Source organism: Oncorhynchus mykiss, chromosome 14, assembly GCF_057628025.1.
Source record: "Oncorhynchus mykiss isolate SJ-2025 chromosome 14, ASM5762802v1, whole genome shotgun sequence".
Taxonomy (NCBI): domain Eukaryota; kingdom Metazoa; phylum Chordata; class Actinopteri; order Salmoniformes; family Salmonidae; genus Oncorhynchus; species Oncorhynchus mykiss.
The window spans coordinates 32,962,441-32,981,062 of NC_143035.1; the positions used below are offsets into that span (position 1 = coordinate 32,962,441).

The 18,622-nt window shown below is 45.5% G+C and overlaps 2 protein-coding genes across 4 annotated transcripts; one reads left to right on the plus strand and one right to left on the minus strand.

Annotated features, from left to right (window-relative positions):
- Positions 1 to 1,895: 1,895 nt before the first annotated feature.
- On the minus strand, positions 1,896 to 9,103 carry LOC110489157 (uncharacterized). 2 transcript variants are annotated; one of them, XM_021561765.3, is made up of 5 exons: positions 8,759 to 9,103; positions 7,812 to 7,973; positions 7,228 to 7,356; positions 2,836 to 2,973; positions 1,896 to 2,347 (listed from the first exon to the last, which is right to left on the minus strand). In XM_021561765.3, the coding sequence occupies exons 1-5, from the start codon at positions 8,759 to 8,761 to the stop codon at positions 2,258 to 2,260; spliced, it is 522 nt and encodes a 173-aa protein (XP_021417440.1). In that variant the 5' UTR covers positions 8,762 to 9,103; the 3' UTR covers positions 1,896 to 2,257. The 2 variants fall into 2 exon arrangements, with proteins under 2 accessions (XP_021417440.1, XP_036799249.1); XM_036943354.2 differs by having other exon boundaries at positions 2,218 to 2,347; positions 2,831 to 2,973; positions 8,759 to 8,896.
- LOC110489156 (sterol-4-alpha-carboxylate 3-dehydrogenase, decarboxylating) lies at positions 8,889 to 18,580 on the plus strand. Of its 2 annotated transcripts, XM_021561763.3 has the most exons (8): positions 8,889 to 9,519; positions 9,711 to 9,769; positions 9,923 to 10,084; positions 10,262 to 10,408; positions 10,610 to 10,738; positions 12,234 to 12,376; positions 12,721 to 12,823; positions 16,627 to 18,580. In XM_021561763.3, the coding sequence occupies exons 2-8, from the start codon at positions 9,749 to 9,751 to the stop codon at positions 16,957 to 16,959; spliced, it is 1,038 nt and encodes a 345-aa protein (XP_021417438.3). In that variant the 5' UTR covers positions 8,889 to 9,519; positions 9,711 to 9,748; the 3' UTR covers positions 16,960 to 18,580. The 2 variants fall into 2 exon arrangements, with proteins under 2 accessions (XP_021417438.3, XP_021417439.3); XM_021561764.3 differs by lacking the exon at positions 8,889 to 9,519 and having other exon boundaries at positions 9,606 to 9,769.
- The last annotated feature ends 42 nt before the right edge of the window (positions 18,581 to 18,622 follow it).

Consider the following 18,622-nt stretch of genomic DNA (forward strand, 5'->3'; position numbering starts at 1 on the left):
CCAAGGGGTAGAGGAGGGGGGTGTTGGAGGGGAGGGGGTGCCAAGGGGTAGAGGAGGGGGGTGTTGGAGGGGGTGCCAAGGGGTAGAGGAGGGGGGTGTTGGAGGGGGTGCCAAGGGGTAGAGGAGGGGGATGTTGGAGGGGAGGGGGTGCCAAGGGGTAGAGGAGGGGGGTGTTGGAGGGGAGGGGGTGCCAAGGGGTAGAGGAGGGGGGTGTTGGAGGGGAGGGGGTGCCAAGGGGTAGAGGAGGGGGGTGTTGGAGGGGGTGCCAAGGGGTAGAGGAGGGGGATGTTGGAGGGGAGGGGGTGCCAAGGGGTAGAGGAGGGGGGTGTTGGAGGGGAGGGGGTGCCAAGGGGTAGAGGAGGGGGGTGTTGGAGGGGAGGGGGTGCCAAGGGGTAGAGGAGGGGGATGTTGGAGGGGTGACAAGGGGTAGAGGAGGGGGATGTTGGAGGGGGTGCCAAGGGGTAGAGGAGGGGGGTGTTGGAGGGGAGAGGGTGCCAAGGGGTAGAGGAGGGGGATGTTGGAGGGGGTGCCAAGGGGTAGAGGAGGGGGATGTTGGAGGGGAGGGGGTGCCAAGGGGTAGAGGAGGGGGATGTTGGAGGGGGTGCCAAGGGGTAGAGGAGGGGGGTGTTGGAGGGGGTGCCAAGGGGTGCCAAGGGGTAGAGGAGGGGATGTTGGAGGGGAGGGGGTGCCAAGGGGTAGAGGAGGGGGATGTTGGAGGGGGTGCCAAGGGGTAGAGGAGGGGGATGTTGGAGGGGGTGCCAAGGGGTAGAGGAGGGGGATGTTGGAGGGGTGACAAGGGGTAGAGGAGGGGGATGTTGGAGGGGTGACAAGGGGTAGAGGAGGGGGATGTTGGAGGGGGTGCCAAGGGGTAGAGGAGGGGGATGTTGGAGGGGGTGCCAAGGGGTAGAGGAGGGGGATGTTGGAGGGGTGCCAAGGGGTAGAGGAGGGGGGTGTTGGAGGGGAGAGGGTGCCAAGGGGTAGAGGAGGGGGATGTTGGAGGGGTGACAAGGGGTTGAGGAGGGGGATGTTGGAGGGGGTGCCAAGGGGTAGAGGAGGGGGGTGTTGGAGGGGAGGGGGTGCCAAGGGGTAGAGGAGGGGGATGTTGGAGGGGTGACAAGGGGTAGAGGAGGGGGATGTTGGAGGGGGTGCCAAGGGGTAGAGGAGGGGGGTGTTGGAGGGGAGAGGGTGCCAAGGGGTAGAGGAGGGGGATGTTGGAGGGGGTGCCAAGGGGTAGAGGAGGGGGGTGTTGGAGGGGAGAGGGTGCCAAGGGGTAGAGGAGGGGGGTGTTGGAGGGGAGGGGGTGCCAAGGGGTAGAGGAGGGGGATGTTGGAGGGGAGAGGGTGCCAAGGGGTAGAGGAGGGGGGTGTTGGAGGGGAGAGGGTGCCAAGGGGTAGAGGAGGGGGGTGTTGGAGGGTAGAGGGTGCCAAGGGGTAGAGGAGGGGGGTGTTGGAGGGGAGAGGGTGCCAAGGGGTAGAGGAGGGGGGTGTTGGAGGGGAGAGGGTGCCAAGGGGTAGAGGAGGGGGGTGTTGGAGGGGAGGGGGTGCCAAGGGGTAGAGGAGGGGAGTGTTGGAGGGGGTGCCAAGGGGTAGATGAGGGGGGTGTTGGAGGGGAGGGGGTGCCAAGGGGTAGAGGAGGGGAGTGTTGGAGGGGGTGCCAAGGGGTAGAGGAGGGGGATGTTGGAAGGGAGAGGGTGCCAAGGGGTAGAGGAGGGGGATGTTGGAGGGGAGAGGGTGCCAAGGGGTAGAGGAGGGGGGTGTTGGAGGGTAGGGGGTGCCAAGGGGTAGAGGGGAGGGGGTGCCAAGGGGTAGAGGAGGGGGGTGCCAAGGGGTAGAGGAGGGGGGTGTTGGAGGGGAGGGGGTGACTAGGGGTAGACGAGGTGAGTGTTGGAGGGAATGTCTAGGGATAGACCCTAGGCATCCTAAAGAGCTTCCTTCCCTTGTCCCAGTAACCTTCACGATGACACATGTGAAATGTGAAACAGGGCATTGATAGATGAAAGCACTGTTTTGGGACTCTACCAGCATTCTAACTAAGAGAAAGAGAAGAGCTATAAAGAATATCCAACTGATGAAAGGTCGTGACAGCAAGGAGATAAGGAAGGAGACAAGAAAAGGAAGTTGTCTAATTAAACTAGGACAAGCCTGGATAACTGAGTAATGACTTGACTAGTACATAACATGTAAAACCAAACCATAGTCTCCTCTGCCCCTGTATGTCCCCAACATCATTCTCCACCCCACAACACCCTGGTCTAGTCTCAGTACAAGCTGGTCTTCTTCATGATGCGGAGGAACTCTCCCTGGTTCACCTCTCCGTCTCCATCCCTGTCTGCCTCCTCGATCATCTCCTGGAAGAGTGGAGGTAGGTAGGTATGAGGGGGAAAGAGATGGAAAGGTAGGAGTGGAAACGGGACGGAAAGGGAGGAGAGGAAGCAGGGGACAGAAAGGGAGGAGAGGAAGCAGGGAACAGAAAGGGAGGAGAGGAAACGGGACAAAGGGAGGAGAGGAAACAAGAGAACAGAAAGGGAGGAAAGGAAACGGGGGACAGGGGAAGGTAGGAGTGGAAACGGGACAGAAAGGGAGGAGAGGAAATGGGACAGAAATGGAGGAGAGGAAACAGCAGATTCACAGTAAACAATTAAACAGAAGCCTTAGCAGTAGACCAGTATATTTCTCTTTAAATTATTATATATATATTTTTAAAGCAATCTTGTATCCTAACCTAAATCATCCTGTATGTTCACGCTGTGTGTACAGTACTGTCCGTCCGTCCGTGTGTGTGTGTGTGTGTGTGTGTGTGTGTGTGTATACAGTGCTGTCCAGATGTATACCTCACCTGCAGTTCCTCGTCAGTCAGGCTCTCTCCCAGTTCCTTAGCGACCCTCTTCAGGTTCCTGAAGGAGATCTTCCCCGTCTCATCATCATCAAACAGACGGAATGCTTTCAGGATCTCCTCCTTAGAATCCTTCTCAGCCTGGGTTGGTAGACAGTTACAACATAATAATGCATGGTGATACACTATCAATAAAATACCCCGTAATACAACACTCATATATATATATATATATATATATATATATATATATATATATATATATATATATATACACACACACACACACACACACACACACACACACACACACACACACGGAAAGCAATCAGACCTCTTGACTTTTTCCCACATTTTGTTAAGTTAGCCTTATTCTAAAATGGATTCAATTGTTTTTTTCCTCCTCTCATCAAAAACAGGTTTCTAGAAATGTTTGCAAATGTATAAAAAATAAAAAACGGAAATATCACATTTACATAAGTATTCAGACCCTTTATTCAGTACTTTGTTGAAGCACCTTTGGGAGCAATTACAGCCTCAAACCTTCTTGGGTATGACGTTACAAGCTAGTTACATCTGTATTTGGGGAGTTTCTCCCATTCTTCTCTGCAGATCCTCTCAAGATCCTCTGTCAGGTTGGATGGGGAGTGTCGCTGCACAGCTATTTTCAGGTCTCCAGAGATGTTCGACTGGGTTCAAGTCCAGGCTCTAGCTGGGCCACTCAAGGACATTCAGAGACTTGTCCCGAAGCCACTCCTGCGTTGTCTTGGCTGTGTGCTTATGATCGTTGTCCTGTTGGAAGGTGAACCTTCGCCCCAGTCTGAGGTCCTGAGCACTCTGGAGCGGGTTTTCATCAAGGATCTCTCTCTACTTTGCTCTGTTCATCTTTCCCTCGATCCTGACTAGTCTCCCAGTCCCTGCCACTGAAAAACATCTCCACAGCATGATGCCTCCACCACCGTGCTTCACTGTAGGGATGGTGCCAGGTTTCTTCCAGACGTGACGCTTGGCATTCAGGCCAAAGAATTCAATCTTGGTTTCTCATGGTCTGAGAGTCTTTAGGTGCCTTTTGGCAAACTCCAAGCGGGCTGTCATGTGCCTTTTACTGAGGATTGGCATCCGTCTGGACACTCTACCATAAAGGCATTGTTGGAGTACTGCAGAGATGGTTGTCCTTCTGGAAGGTTTTCCCATCTCCACAGAGGAACTCTAGAGCTGTGTCGGAGTGACCACCAGGTTCTTGGTCACCTCCCTGACCAAGGCCATTCTCCCATAATTCCTCAGTTTGGCCAGGCGGCCAGCTCTAGGATGAGTCTTGGGGGTTCCAAACATCTTCATGGAGGCCACTGTGTTTTTGGGACCGTCAATGCTGCAGACATTGTTTGGTCCCCTTCCACAGAACTGTGCCTCTACACAATCCTGTCTCGGAGCTCTATGGAAAATTCCTTCTACCTCATGTTTTTTTCTCTGACATGCACTGTCAACTGTTGGACCTGATATTGACAGGTGTGTGCCTTTCCAAATAATGTCTAATCAATTGAATTTACCACAGGTGAACTCCAATCAAGTTGTAGAAACATCTCAAGGGTGATCAATGGAAACAGAATGCACCTGAGCTCAATTTCAAGTCTCATAGCAAAGGATCTGAATAATTATGTAAATAAGGTATTTAAGTTAATTTTATTCTAAAAACCTGATTTTGCTTTGTCATTTTGGGGTATTGTGATGTCATTATGGGGTATCGTGATGTCATTATGGGGTATTGTGATGTCATTATGGGGTATTGTGTGTAGATTGAGGGGGAAAAAATTTAATTTAATCCATTTTAGAATAAGGCTGTAACGTAACAAAATGTGGAAAAAGTGAAGGGGTCTGAATACTTTCCAAATGCACTGTAGTTGGGAACTAAAATGTACAACTCCTGTCACATTTTTTTGTTGCTAAATTGCAATGTTACAAGCACTAATAAAAAGCATGAGCTGGCGCACACCCAGAGAAAATGATTTAGTGTCGAGGCGTTGACTAACGGTGAATAAACTGGAAGCTGTAAAAAGTCACACTCTATATATAAACCCACAGAAATGTATTGGGTAAACCACCAACCATTTGCCATTTCTGTGCCTTCTTCAGGGTGATGTCATAAATACTTGAACCAGGTTATGTAGACAAACTGTGCAATTAGTTCAACCAATGACAATAGTGAGGCGTGTGTCATAATTATTAGGTTGATTAGAATTAATTGAGTGAAAAAGTTTAAAAGACAATAGTTTACAGCATGTTGAATATATTAGGCTATTGTTATCATATGGCAACAAATAGATATTGTACATAATATTAGTATCAACATACATTTTTGTTTAATTTAATTTCACATATATATTTGTTTCCAATAAATATAATTTTTGTTACATGTAATCTTTTGGTTTAACCATAATGCACAATAAGCATCATCAACAGGGGACATATTGAGTGTACGCTGATCAGCTGGGGAAATAATATATTCATTTATAAGACTTTGTTCACTTGAGCACCCAATTGTCATACTTGAGTAAAAGGAAAGATACCTTAAAAGAAAATGACTCAAGTAAAAGTCCTCCAGTAAAATACTACTTGAGTAAAAGTCTAGAAGTATTTGGTTTGAAATGTACTTAAGTATCAAAAGTAAAAGTATAAATCATTATACATTTATAATTATTATTATATTTATTATTATATATTATTTATATTAAGCAAACCAGACGACAAAATGTTCTTGTTTAAAAAATAATAATTGACAGATAGCCAGGGGCACAGTTCAACACTCAGACATAATTAACAAATGAAGCATTTGTGTTTAGTGAGTCTGCCAGATCAGAAGCAGTAGGGATGACCAGGGATGTTCTCTTGATAAGTACGTGAATTTGACCATTTTCCTGTCCTGCTAAGCATTCAACATGTAATGAGTACTTTTGGGTGTCAGGGAAAATGAAAGGAGTAAAACATACATTATTTTCTTTAGGAATGTAGTGGAGTAAAAGCAAAAAATTGTCAAAAAAGTAATGTACAGATATCCCCCCAAAAACGACTTAAGTAGTACTTCAAAGTATTTTTACTTAAGTACTTTACACCACTGTTCGTAAGAAGGACCTAGAGATCAAAGTCAATATTCAGACCACTAGGGGTCAATGTTTTAGACAGTATATCCTGTAGGTCTCCCTCTGTATGAGTCAGATCTCCATGTTACCTCCTCTCCAGCACAATATCACATCCACAGTGGAAAGCTGTTTTGAATAAGGACAAATGTGAATTTCTATGTGTGAAATTTCTATGTGTGAAATTTCCTAAGCTACCAACTTTTTATACAGTCGCTAAATTACACAAATAAGTGTCTCCTCCCCCGGGTAGACCCATTGTAGCAGCAATCGACTCTGTGACATCTAACGTTTCTAAATGGCACTACAAAAACATCCTTCTTCAGACACCCACATACAGGTCGAAAACAATCTCTGTTAGGAGTATCATCTCATGCAAGACAAAGGGAGTAATCTATCTCATCACCTGTTCATGTGGAAAAGCCTACGTAGGACAAACAAAAAGACAATTATAACAACGCATAGCTGAACACCGCAGCTCAATCAGGTGCAAGAACACTGACTATCCAGTAGCAGCTCACCTTGTTGAAGCTAACCATCCAATCTCCTCCCTCAAATACACAGGCATTGAGCATGTTGCTCTACCAAGGAGAGGAGGTAACATCGAGATCATACTACTACAGAAGAAGACCTACAGGATATCCAGTCTAAAAACATTGATCCCTAGTGGTCTAAATAATGACTTTGATCTCAGGCTCTTTTTATGAACAATTCTTTATTTTTCATTTTTTATGAATATATTATTTCCCCAGCTGATCAGCGTACACCCAATATGTCCCCTGTTGATGATGCTTATTGTGCATTATGGTTAAACCAAAAGATTACATGTAACAAAAATTATATTAAATTGAAGGCAAACATATATGTGAAATTAAATTAAACAACATGTTGATGCTAATATTATGTACAATATCTATTTATGTTGCCATATGATAACAATAGCCTAATATATTCAACATGCTGTAAACTATTGTCTTTTAAACTTTTTCACTCAATTAATTCCAATCACCCTAATAATTATGACGACACCCCTCACTATTGTCATTGGTTGAACTAATTGCACAGTTTGTCTACACAACCTGGTTCAAGTATTTATGACATCACCCTGAAGAAGGCACAGTGATGCCGAAACGGTGGTTTACATGTAGAGTGTGCAACTCTTTTTATTTATTTTTATAGCTTACAATGTTTCAAACACTGACAGTTTTTTTTGGGACAATTTTTTTTAAAATATTGTTTTTATTCACAATGTTGTTTTTCTTACCATCTTCTGAGTCATGACGGTGAGGAAATCAGAGAAGGAGATCTTTCCTGTTTCGTCCTTATCCGCCTCTGTTATCATCCTCTTAATCTCCTCTTTCTTCGGCTCAAACCCCAGCGCCCTCATAGCAACCTAGAGAGAGACAGAAGAACAAATACCACTGTAAATACAACCCATATTTATGTTGATTTATTTGACCTTTTGTACTTTAACTATTTGCACATAGTTACAACACTGTATATAGACATAATAACATTTGAAATGTCTTTATTCTTTTGGAACTTCTGTGAGTGTAATGTTTACAGTTAATTTTTATTGATTATTTCACTTTTGTTCATTATCTACTTCACTTGCTTTGGCAATGTTAACATGTTTCCCATACCAATTAAGCCCTTGAATTGAATTGAATTGAGAGAGATAGATGGTTAAAACCAGGTGTGTTGGTGTTGAGTTGGAACAAAAACACCCTGTAGCTCCCCAGGAGGATCTTTGTTGCCCGACACTGTACTATGGGTACTGTAGTACATCATGTTACACAAATACTGTCCCTGTGCATAACCCCTAAACCTGAACCTCTGACCCCTGACCTTTAGCTCCTTGACATCGATGTATCCGGAGGCGTCGGTGTCGAACAGTTCAAAGGCCTCTCTGATCTCCTGTTTCAGCTCCTCAGTGAGCTCTGACTTGGGGTTGGACTTCTTCCTGGGGGGAGGGACCGGACCCAGGGACGGCCTCTTTACACTGGTTGCCTAGCGATGGCAACAAGGAAACACATTAAGGCTTGATGGGCATATCTCAATGGTTTTAAGTAGATTCCTTGTCTAATCTCCTTCAGTCCAGCTAGGTTCAGTTATTGAGATGTAGCCAGGAGATACAGAGAAATGGAAAGCCTTAGAAGGGTGTGATTTTAATGTATATGTATAGACAAGTCATCTTGTATCTGCAAAAGGTAATTTCATTTTTTTTAAACCTATATTTAACTAGGTAAGTCAGTTAAGAACAAATTCTTATTTTCAATGACGGACTAGGAACATTGGGTTAACTGCCTGTTCAGGGGCAGAACGACAGATGTGTACCTTGTCAGCTCGGGGGTTTGAACTTGCAACCTTTCTTTGTTCTTACCACTAGGCTACCCTGCCGCCCCAATGTAAAGTCAGATAGCCTAGGGGAAACATACCATAAATAGGGCGATGATTTAAGTAATAATAAATAAAACATGACTGTCACTATAGCTGATTATTTACAGATAGCTGGCAACAGTAGGCTAGCGTAGACATAGGAAAATATCCCCCAATACTTTTTTCATTCGGATTATTCACACCCCATTATTAACCCTTTCAGATAATATGCACGTGCTTCCATTGATTGAGTAATAAGCAAGCCTGGTATTTCTATCGCACAGCCAGTTAGGGTTAATACAGGTTTTGGGAGCCTCAGCGTAGCGAGGCCTCTTGTCATTTTGTAGCAGAAGCACAAGGAGCGTCAAAACAGAACTGCAAAACCGTTAATTGCGCTCCAGCATTAGCCTACTCACCATTTCAGATGATCACTCGCGAAGACAGACACAAGAGAACCGTGGATTTACTGAAGAGTGCTCTGTATAATATGTTTACGTCCCTCCTCTCTTTCCTCCTATCATCTAGGCGGGGATGAGATCATAGACAGAAGACCGGACCGTTTATTACAGGGGCTGCAATAACAGATATGCAGTTATTATATCTCAATGTTATAATAGGCTTAATATAATTTTGGGCTAATAAATTAAGTTAATAAAATGAAGATGTCCAGTCAATGAGCGCAGTATTCTGTCTGTGCTATGATAATCCTTCTGCACGCCGGGTATACAAAATGCCACATTCAGAATGGAAACAATTCGTATGAACGTGCCGAGCAAGCTAACTCGAGTGCATCGAGTCGGGCGAGAAGATGATTGGTTGTTGATGAAAACTTTATATGACAATTGGCTGGATTAATGGTTGGAGCACTGATCCAGAATCTGTTCTTCGTGCGCCAATTTATGTGTGGGAAATATAACAACGGATACAGGATCAGGTTTCGGGGCGTTTACACTTCTATAGCTACCCACTGTGGGTGTGGTCTCACTGTGGATATGTCCCGGTTGGTCAGAGCAGTGGCGTTCTTTGACGTAGGCTCCACCTCATTGGCTGTTCGAGCCTGTCACCTTTACACCCAAACTCCCATCTACCCAACGAGAGCGCCTCTCGGGCTCAGCTGATATAGGGTTTATTAATTGTGCGCGGGTCGATTTATATTGTTGTAAAACAGTTTGAACAGGTGAAAGGTTTAACATTTTCACTTATTTGATAGCATATTAAAGTGTCTTTATATTGTAAACTTGTCTTGAAATAAGCCTAAAGGTGTTTGCTTGTAGTCTTCATCATGATTCAATTGTCCGTGTGACATGATCTTGTCAAACTGTTTTCGAACGAGGGAACTTTAAACAAATACTCAAATTTCTCTGTCAGTTTGTTTCCCAACACCGACGACGCTCCTGCAGTTTGTCATGGCCACGCGCATACGACCGGTGAGTGCGCGGTAGTTTGAAGAACATACCAAATTCTGAGCTATATGCCACATATTCTGGCTATTTTTTGGTTCTTCTCCTATGTCTCATGCATGTCCGTTTCATTGTATCATAGTCTGTCTTTAATGAATGTTGTCGCTCTATCCGCTACAGAGCAGTAAGAGGTGTGCAGTGATCGGAGGCTCAGGGTTCCTGGGTAGACACCTGGTAGAGAAGCTGTTGGGTAAAGGCTACACTGTGTCGGTGTTTGACATCAGACAGAGCTACGAACTACCAGGAGTCACCTTCCACCTGGGAGACCTCTGTGACAAACAGGTGAGTGTCTCTGTCTGTCTGTCTGTCTGTGAAGGGTCTGTGCACTGAGATGGTTGGGGCCAGCTATATGACCTTGTTATGGCCTTTGTGCCTCATGTGTACATGTTAGGCCTGTGTTTCTGTGTGCGTCCTATGTGTGTCTGCATCTGGGCATCATTGTGTGTGGCCCTATCCCAGGCTCTCCTAACAGCGCTCCAAGGCGTCTCCCTGGTGTTCCACTGTGCCTCTCCAGCCCCAGCCAGTGATGACAAGGCTCTGTTCCAGAGAGTCAACATCCAGGGGACACAGACTGTCCTACAGGCCTGCACTGAGGCTGGAATACAAGTAGGGGGCAGTATAGGGTTACTATTAAACACATAGGCCTGTCATACAATATGTTACAAAGACAAACTAAATTCAATGAAAGAAATGCTCTGTTAAAATACTTGTACATTCTCCATAATTTAATGTAATTACTGATCAAGTGGATAGATAGTCCCCTATACTGACTAAAAGTTTAGGTGTGTTTCTGCCTGTCTGCCATAGAAAGTGGTACTGACCAGCAGTGCCAGTGTGGTGTTTGAAGGAACAGACATCAAGGATGGGAGAGAAGACCTTCCCTATGCCAAGAAGCCCATTGACTACTACACAGAGACCAAGATAGAACAGGAGAAGGTGAGGACACTACTACACAGATAACAGGAGAAGGTGAGGACACTACTACACAGATAACAGGAGAAGGTGAGGACACTACTACTACTACACAGATAACAGGAGAAGGTGAGGACACTACTACTACTACACAGAGAACAGGAGAAGGTGAGGACACTACTACTACTACTACACAGAGAACAGGAGAAGGTGAGGACACTACTACTACTACACAGAGAACAGGAGAAGGTGAGGACACTACTACTACTACACAGAGAACAGGAGAAGGTGAGGACACTACTACTACTACACAGAGAACAGGAGAAGGTGAGGACACTACTACACAGAGAACAGGAGAAGGTGAGGACACTACTACTACTACACAGAGAACAGGAGAAGGTGAGGACACTACTACTACTACTACACAGAGAACAAGAGAAGGTGAGGACACTACTACTACTACTACACAGAGAACAGGAGAAGGTGAGGACACTACTACTACTACACAGAGAACAGGAGAAGGTGAGGACACTACTACTACACAGAGAACAGGAGAAGGTGAGGACACTACTACACAGAGAACAGGAGAAGGTGAGGACACTACTACACAGAACAGGAGGAGGTGAGGACACTACTACACAGAGAACAGGAGGAGGTGAGGACACTACTACACAGAGAACAGGAGGAGGTGAGGACACTACTACACAGAGAACAGGAGAAGGTGAGGACACTACTACACACAGAGACCAAGATAGAACAGGAGAAGGTGAGGACACTACTACACAGAGACCAAGATAGAACAGGAGAAGGTGAGGACACTACTACACAGAGAACAGGAGAAGGTGAGGACACTACTACACAGAACAGGAGGAGGTGAGGACACTACTACACAGAGAACAGGAGGAGGTGAGGACACTACTACACAGAGAACAGGAGAAGGTGAGGACACTACTACACAGAGAACAGGAGAAGGTGAGGACACTACTACACAGAGAACAGGAGAAGGTGAGGACACTACTACACAGAGAACAGGAGGAGGTGAGGACACTACTACACAGAGAACAGGAGAAGGTGAGGACACTACTACACAGAGACCAAGATAGAACAGGAGAAGGTGAGGACACTACTACTACACAGAACAGGAGAAGGTGAGGGCACTACTACTACACAGAGAACAGGAGAAGGTGAGGACACTACTACTACACAGAGAACAGGAGAAGGTGAGGACACTACTACACAGAGACCAAGATAGAACAGGAGAAGGTGAGGACACTACTACTACACAGAGAACAGGAGAAGGTGAGGACACTACTACTACACAGAGAACAGGAGAAGGTGAGGACAGGAGAAGGGAGCTTGTTTATTTAGTAGAATAGCCTTAACATAGTTATGTTAATGGTACCAGAGCATTGCTAGGGGGAGAACTTGTAGAACATTTAGACATTGATGCTGTCCAGACATGTAACATTAAAACGATAATGTTCTCTTCTATCTCCATCTTGTCTGCCTGGTGTCTCAGCTGGTTCTGAAGGCCTGTGACAAGGAGAAGGGTCTCCTGACAGTGGCCATCCGACCTCACGGTATCTTCGGCCCCCGGGACCCCCAGCTGGTGCCCATTCTGGTCGACACGGCACGCAGGGGCAATATGAAGTTCATCATCGGGTCAGTCATACACAGGACTTGAATGTAACATGGACTCTTCACTGGACCTAGTGGGATTGACCAAAGTTAATGTTTTATGGATTTGTTTTATTCAACTAGGCAAGTCAGTTAAGAACAAATTCTTATTTACAATGACGGCCTAGGAACAGTGGTTTGACGGCCTAGTTCTGCCTTGTTCAGGGGAAGAACGACAGATTTTTACCTTGTCAGCTCGGGGATTCGATCTAGCAACCTTTCGGTTACTGTCCCAACGCTCTAACCACTAGGCTACCTTTAGCTCCATATGGCGCTGCCCTTGTTGATGTTGTCTCTCTCTCTGCCAACTATGTCTTCTGTCTCTGTAGTGATGGTTCTAACCTGGTGGATTTCACCTTCGTGGACAATGTGGTTCATGGACTCATCTTGTCAGCTGAGAGTCTGAGGCCAGAGTCTCCTATCTGTGGCAAGGTAGGAACCATCTCATACAGTAGACCTGCCTGCACTGTACAACTGTGTGATGATGACAAATGGGGTCAACTGTAGTGTGTTTGAAGAAAGATGCCTTTCTCACTCGCAAAATATTTGTTGGGTTCCAACCAATGTTCTCTATAAACTGGGCGCGCAGCTCTCAATCGGACTGCTGCACAGAAGAAACAGCACGAGATTGTACTTCACCCACCTTTCTTGCGTTTTCCCCTTTAGTTAACACGGTCAATGTTTCTCTTTACTGTGGGAATTGTTATCGAATCAACACAATATGAACAGCTTTCAATGCAACATACCATGCAAGACTTAGTATGCAAGACTAACTGTGCAAGAGATTTTGTTGTAGGCAGAGTGCATTGGAGTAGGATTCTATTGCATTGACAGGCACGCGTCAGGGCCGTACTCGACACAGACCGGTGCGCCATAACCAATCCGCACTGCAGTAGGCCTATATGCAAATAGACATTGCCATATGGATCTGTGCCCTTCACTTTGAACTGGACTGTGTTTACAGTATGAGCGGCCATGAGTAGATGCGCTTGTTTTGAGATCAAAGCGAGAGTTGCGTGTAGCCACGTGTGCATTTGTTAATATCCTTTGCTAGTAAGTTCAGACCCTGTTCTCAACGGGGTCTGACTAGTTCATTTCTAGTCAGCGATGGGGCAGTGATTGCTTCCTACAAGAGCACAAATGTGTACATTTCTAGACGTCTTTGAAAAGCGAGTCAGGTAAAGAGCTTTTTCTTGTCTTAAAGGGGCAGTGTTGTATTTTGAGACGGTCTTGAATAAGTTAAGTAGCCAATAGGCAGAGGGTAGCATCATTTGTCTGATTCTCTGTAGTAATGGAATGGGATTAATGTTTTTTATTTTGAAGTGGTTTCTTGCATCAAGCAGCACAGTTTCCGTCACCTCAATGTCTGAAGGACAAGTGGATAAACAGGTTAAAGGTCAAGCCCTGCATGATTCTTTTCAAAGTTCTCATGGAATGTAGGTCTACATAGAACACCACACATTGGCTGCTACTGTAGGCTGAATGATAGGACAGTTATTTCCATGTTAAAATGTTATGGGATGCATTTTCTCCATTGTTTGTGATGGGAGTCCACTCTGGTAGGCCTACATTATGACCAAATAGCCACAGTAGCCTACATGGTCACTGTTAACTGTAACTTAAAACAGGTACAGCCTCTGTGTTCACAGTAAGTTGCACTGAATTTCACAACCTTCAGGTCTGCTCTCAGCAGACCTTAAATTTGCTTGGTGGTGACATTTTGTTTTTGAGGGAACATGTAACAAACGTTGTTCCCATGTTCAGAGGTCGGGGACTATTAATGTTCTATCTGCTAAAAGATGATTCTGAGATAATTGGCTTTAAAGTTCCAACCCTCATTGGAAATTTGATCTTCTATTCTTTTGAACTTAACAACACAAATTGGGGTATTTAGAGTAATATGTATGTGCGTAGAGAACATTATACAGAACAAGGCTATGTCAATTACTCAATTTCACCAAAAATGCAGATTGATCCTTTTTATAGTCCCAAGCTCCCGATTATAGAGCCTGGAAATACTGTGCAACAAAGTGGTACTTGAAAGGGGCGTGGGTTAAAATGGAGGCGGGAGAGAGCCTTACAGCTGACTTAAAAAATACCAATCGTCAGTTCAAATGAATGTTCCATCTCAGCGGCCATCTTGTTTTGGGGTCAGTGTTATTTTTGGGAAGCCCAATTGATCCTAAGTTTGGGCATATAAAGTTTTAATGTGAAAACTAGTTTTTTTTTATTTAGCTAGGCAAGTCATTTAAGAACAAGTTCTTATTTACAATGACGTCCTACACTGGCCAAACCCGGACAACGCTGGGCCAGTTGTGTGCCGCCCTATGGGACTCCGAATCACGGCCGGTTGTGAGAGTCTGGATTCGAACCAGGGTCAGTAGTGACGCCTCTAGCACTGAGATGCAGAGCCTTAGACTGCTGAACCAGGGTCAGTAGTGACGCCTCTAGCACTGAGATGCAGAGCATTAGACCGCTGAACCAGGGTCAGTAGTGATGCCTCTAGCACTGAGATGCAGAGCATTAGACTGCTGTAGTGACGCCTCTAGCACTGAGATGCAGAGCATTAGACCGCTGAACCAGGGTCTGTAGTGACGCCTCTAGTACTGAGATGCAGAGCATTAGACTGCTGTAGTGACGCCTCTAGCACTGAGATGCAGAGCATTAGACCGCTGAACCAGGGTCTGTAGTGACGCCTCTAGCACTGAGATGCAGAGCATTAGACTGCTGATCCAGGGTCAGTAGTGACGCCTCTAGCACTGAGATGCAGAGCCTTAGACCGCTGAACCAGGGTCTGTAGTGACGCCTCTAACACTGAGATGCAGAGCCTTAGACCGCTGAACCAGGGTCAGTAGTGACGCCTCTAGCACTGAGATGCAGAGCATTAGACTGCTGATCCAAGGTCTGTAGTGACGCCTCTAGCACGGAGATGCAGAGCATTAGACCGCTGAACCAGGGTCTGTAGTGACGCCTCTAGCACTGAGATGCAGAGCATTAGACTGCTGATCCAGGGTCAGTAGTGACGCCTCTAGCACTGAGATGCAGAGCATTAGACCGCTGCGCCACTCGGGAGATGCATACTTTCCAATTTCCCCAACTCACTTCCTTGTTTAGCCTACATTAAATCACTTGCGCTGCTTGGACTCTGATATTCACAAATGTGGAGGTTGTAAGGGTTATGCTATATCAGGGATGGGCAAGTTGTTGGGTGAACTCAGTCGGGGTCTCAACTTACTGTTGCGAGTTAGAAAGTGCAATTTGGAAATTTGGTTCTACTGCTGTTATGTCAGCCAACATTATTTTTTTACTTTACTTTGCTAAGTTAGTTTAGCGACCAGCTATCTAAACTTTTCATCGTGTTTGAATTACCGACCGGGTTAGGCCCCCCATTTGATTAGTCAGTCTGACTCTGATATCTTATAGTACGCAGGCCCACGAGCAATGGCAGGCCCCTCATGTGTTCTGATTTGTTGTGGCCCTACACCTATCAAAGTCGCCCATTCCTGTGCTAGATGTTGATGGACTGAGAGATCAGCCAATAAACTCCCGCTGGATTTTCTTCTCTCTCCATTCAAGTCTCTTTCTGAGGCGCTGTGATACCAGACGGTTCCAGAAGCGAAAAGAGCCAACTGGTGGACAATATTGGGTTCTAACCAGTGATGTCTTTCTCTAACTCTGTCAACATTTTTTTTTTAACTTTTTTTTTTTAGCCCTTTTTCTCCCCAATTTCGTGGTATCCAATTGTTGTAGTAGCTACTATCTTGTCTCATCGCTACAACTCCCGTACGGGCTCGGGAGAGACGAAGGTTGAAAGTCATGCGTCCTCCGATACACAACCCAACCAAGCCGCACTGCTTCTTAACACAGCGCGCATCCAACCCGGAAGCCAGCCGCACCAATGTGTCGGAGGAAACACCGTGCACCTGGCATCCTTGGTTAGTGCGCACTGCGCCCAGCCCGCCACAGGAGTCGCTGGTGCGTGATGAGACAAGGATATCCCTACAGGCCAAACCCTCCCTAACCTGGCCAATTGGCTAGGCCAATTGTGCGTCGCCCCACGTACCTACCGGTCACGACAGAGCCTGGGCGCGAACCCAGAGTCTGGTGGCACAGCTGGCGCTGCAGTACAGCGCCCTTAACCACTGCGCCACCCGGGAGGCCAACTCTGTCAACATTTAACATTTTTCTCAATCCGTATTGCCTGGTCTTTCTCATCTCCCCTTTCCTCCCTCCAGGCATACCACATCACTAATGACGAGCCTGTCCGGTTCTGGGACTTCATGTCAGATATTCTAGTAGGTCTGGGATACGCTGCTCCACGCTACCACCTTCCCTACGCACTAGTCTACGGGCTGGCTCTGCTGCTGTGGCTGCTGTCTCTGTTACTACGCCCCCTAGTGGCCTTCAAACCCACCTTCACCCCCATGAGGGTGGCCCTGGCAGGTAAACACCACTTCTACAGCTGCTCCAGAGCCAAGCAGGACATGGGGTACAAGCCTGTGGTCGGTCTAAAGGATGGGATCAGACGCACGGTGGAGAGCTATCCTCATCTACGACATGGAGCCTGATGACTGTACCTGCAATAGGGTAGCCTGGAAACCAAACTGACATGCTCCGTGTAACAATGGTGAAATGGATCGTATCAGTTTGGATTCCAGGCTAGTGGTACAGAACCTCACTTGAGTCCTAACTTGAGCTCTATGCACATTAATCACTGCTGTCAATGGGAGAAAAGCATTTAAAGCTGTGAGTTGTGTACAGTTATCAAGTTAAGATTCAACCCGAAAAGTCGGACTGATTCATACTCTCACCAGTGTCTTGAGTCTTGTTCTTTTAGGTAACAAAACTCTGATATATTTGTGGGCCCATAATACTAACTGGGGGTATACGCCTGTGAAATGAGTGCGCTCTCATGTCTGTGGACCTATAAGGATCTGTGAACTCTCACCTTTCCTAGGACAGTCAGTAACACATTTTTGCCTGGCTTCAGTACCTCTCTTCACCAATAGAGAGCAGCACACATTTCTTCTCAATGTGGATACACAATCTAACATTGTTTCCAGCACTTCCTCTTGCCATTATTCATGAGCACTCATTTTGATGTACTGTGACTGTTTTCCCTCTACAGCCATCTTGTTTCTAGTCTCTCATACAAGTCTCTTATACAAATCACAAGCAGTCATGCAGTTTGGTCATTTAAATCACAAGCAGTCATGCAGTTTGGTCATTTAAATCACAAGCCGTCATGCAGTTTGGTCATTTAAATCACAAGCCGTCATGCAGTTTGGTCATTTAAATCACAAGCCGTCATGCAGTTTGGTCATTTAAATCACAAGCAGTCATGCAGTTTGGTCATTTAAATCACAAGCCGTCATGCAGTTTGGTCATTTAAATCACAAGCCGTCATGCAGTTTGGTCATTTAAATCACAAGCCGTCATGCAGTTTGGTCATTTAAATCACAAGCCGTCATGCAGTTTGGTCATTTAAATCACAAGCCGTCATGCAGTTTGGTCATTTAAATCACAAGCCGTCATGCAGTTTGGTCATTTAAATCACAAGCAGTCATGCAGTTTGGTCATTTAAATCACAAGCAGTCATGCAGTTTGGTCATTTAAATCACAAGCCGTCATGCAGTTTGGTCATTTAAATCACAAGCCGTCATGCAGTTTGGTCATTTAAATCACAAGCCGTCATGCAGTTTGGTCATTTAAATCACAAGCCGTCATGCAGTTTGGTCATTTAAATCACAAGCCGTCATGCAGTTTGGTCATTTAAATCACAAGCCGTCATGCAGTTTGGTCATTTAAATCACAAGCCGTCATGCAGTTTGGTCATTTAAATCACAAGCCGTCATGCAGTTTGGTCATTTAAATCACAAGCCGTCATGCAGTTTGGTCATTTAAATCACAAGCAGTCATGCAGTTTGGTCATTTAAATCACAAGCAGTCATGCAGTTTGGTCATTTAAATCACAAGCCGTCATGCAGTTTGGTCATTTAAATCACAAGCAGTCATGCAGTTTGGTCATTTAAATCACAAGCAGTCATGCAGTTTGTTAATTTCAAATAAAATATCTTATGTCTTACTTTCCCTTAATCTAAACATTGTACAGTTTATTAAAACGCGAACATAGAATGTGTTTGTATAGAAATCAACCAATAATAAAGTTTGTTCACCCTCATTAGAAAATAGAGTTGGCTGTCTGTTTGCATCTATCCACCATAACTCAGG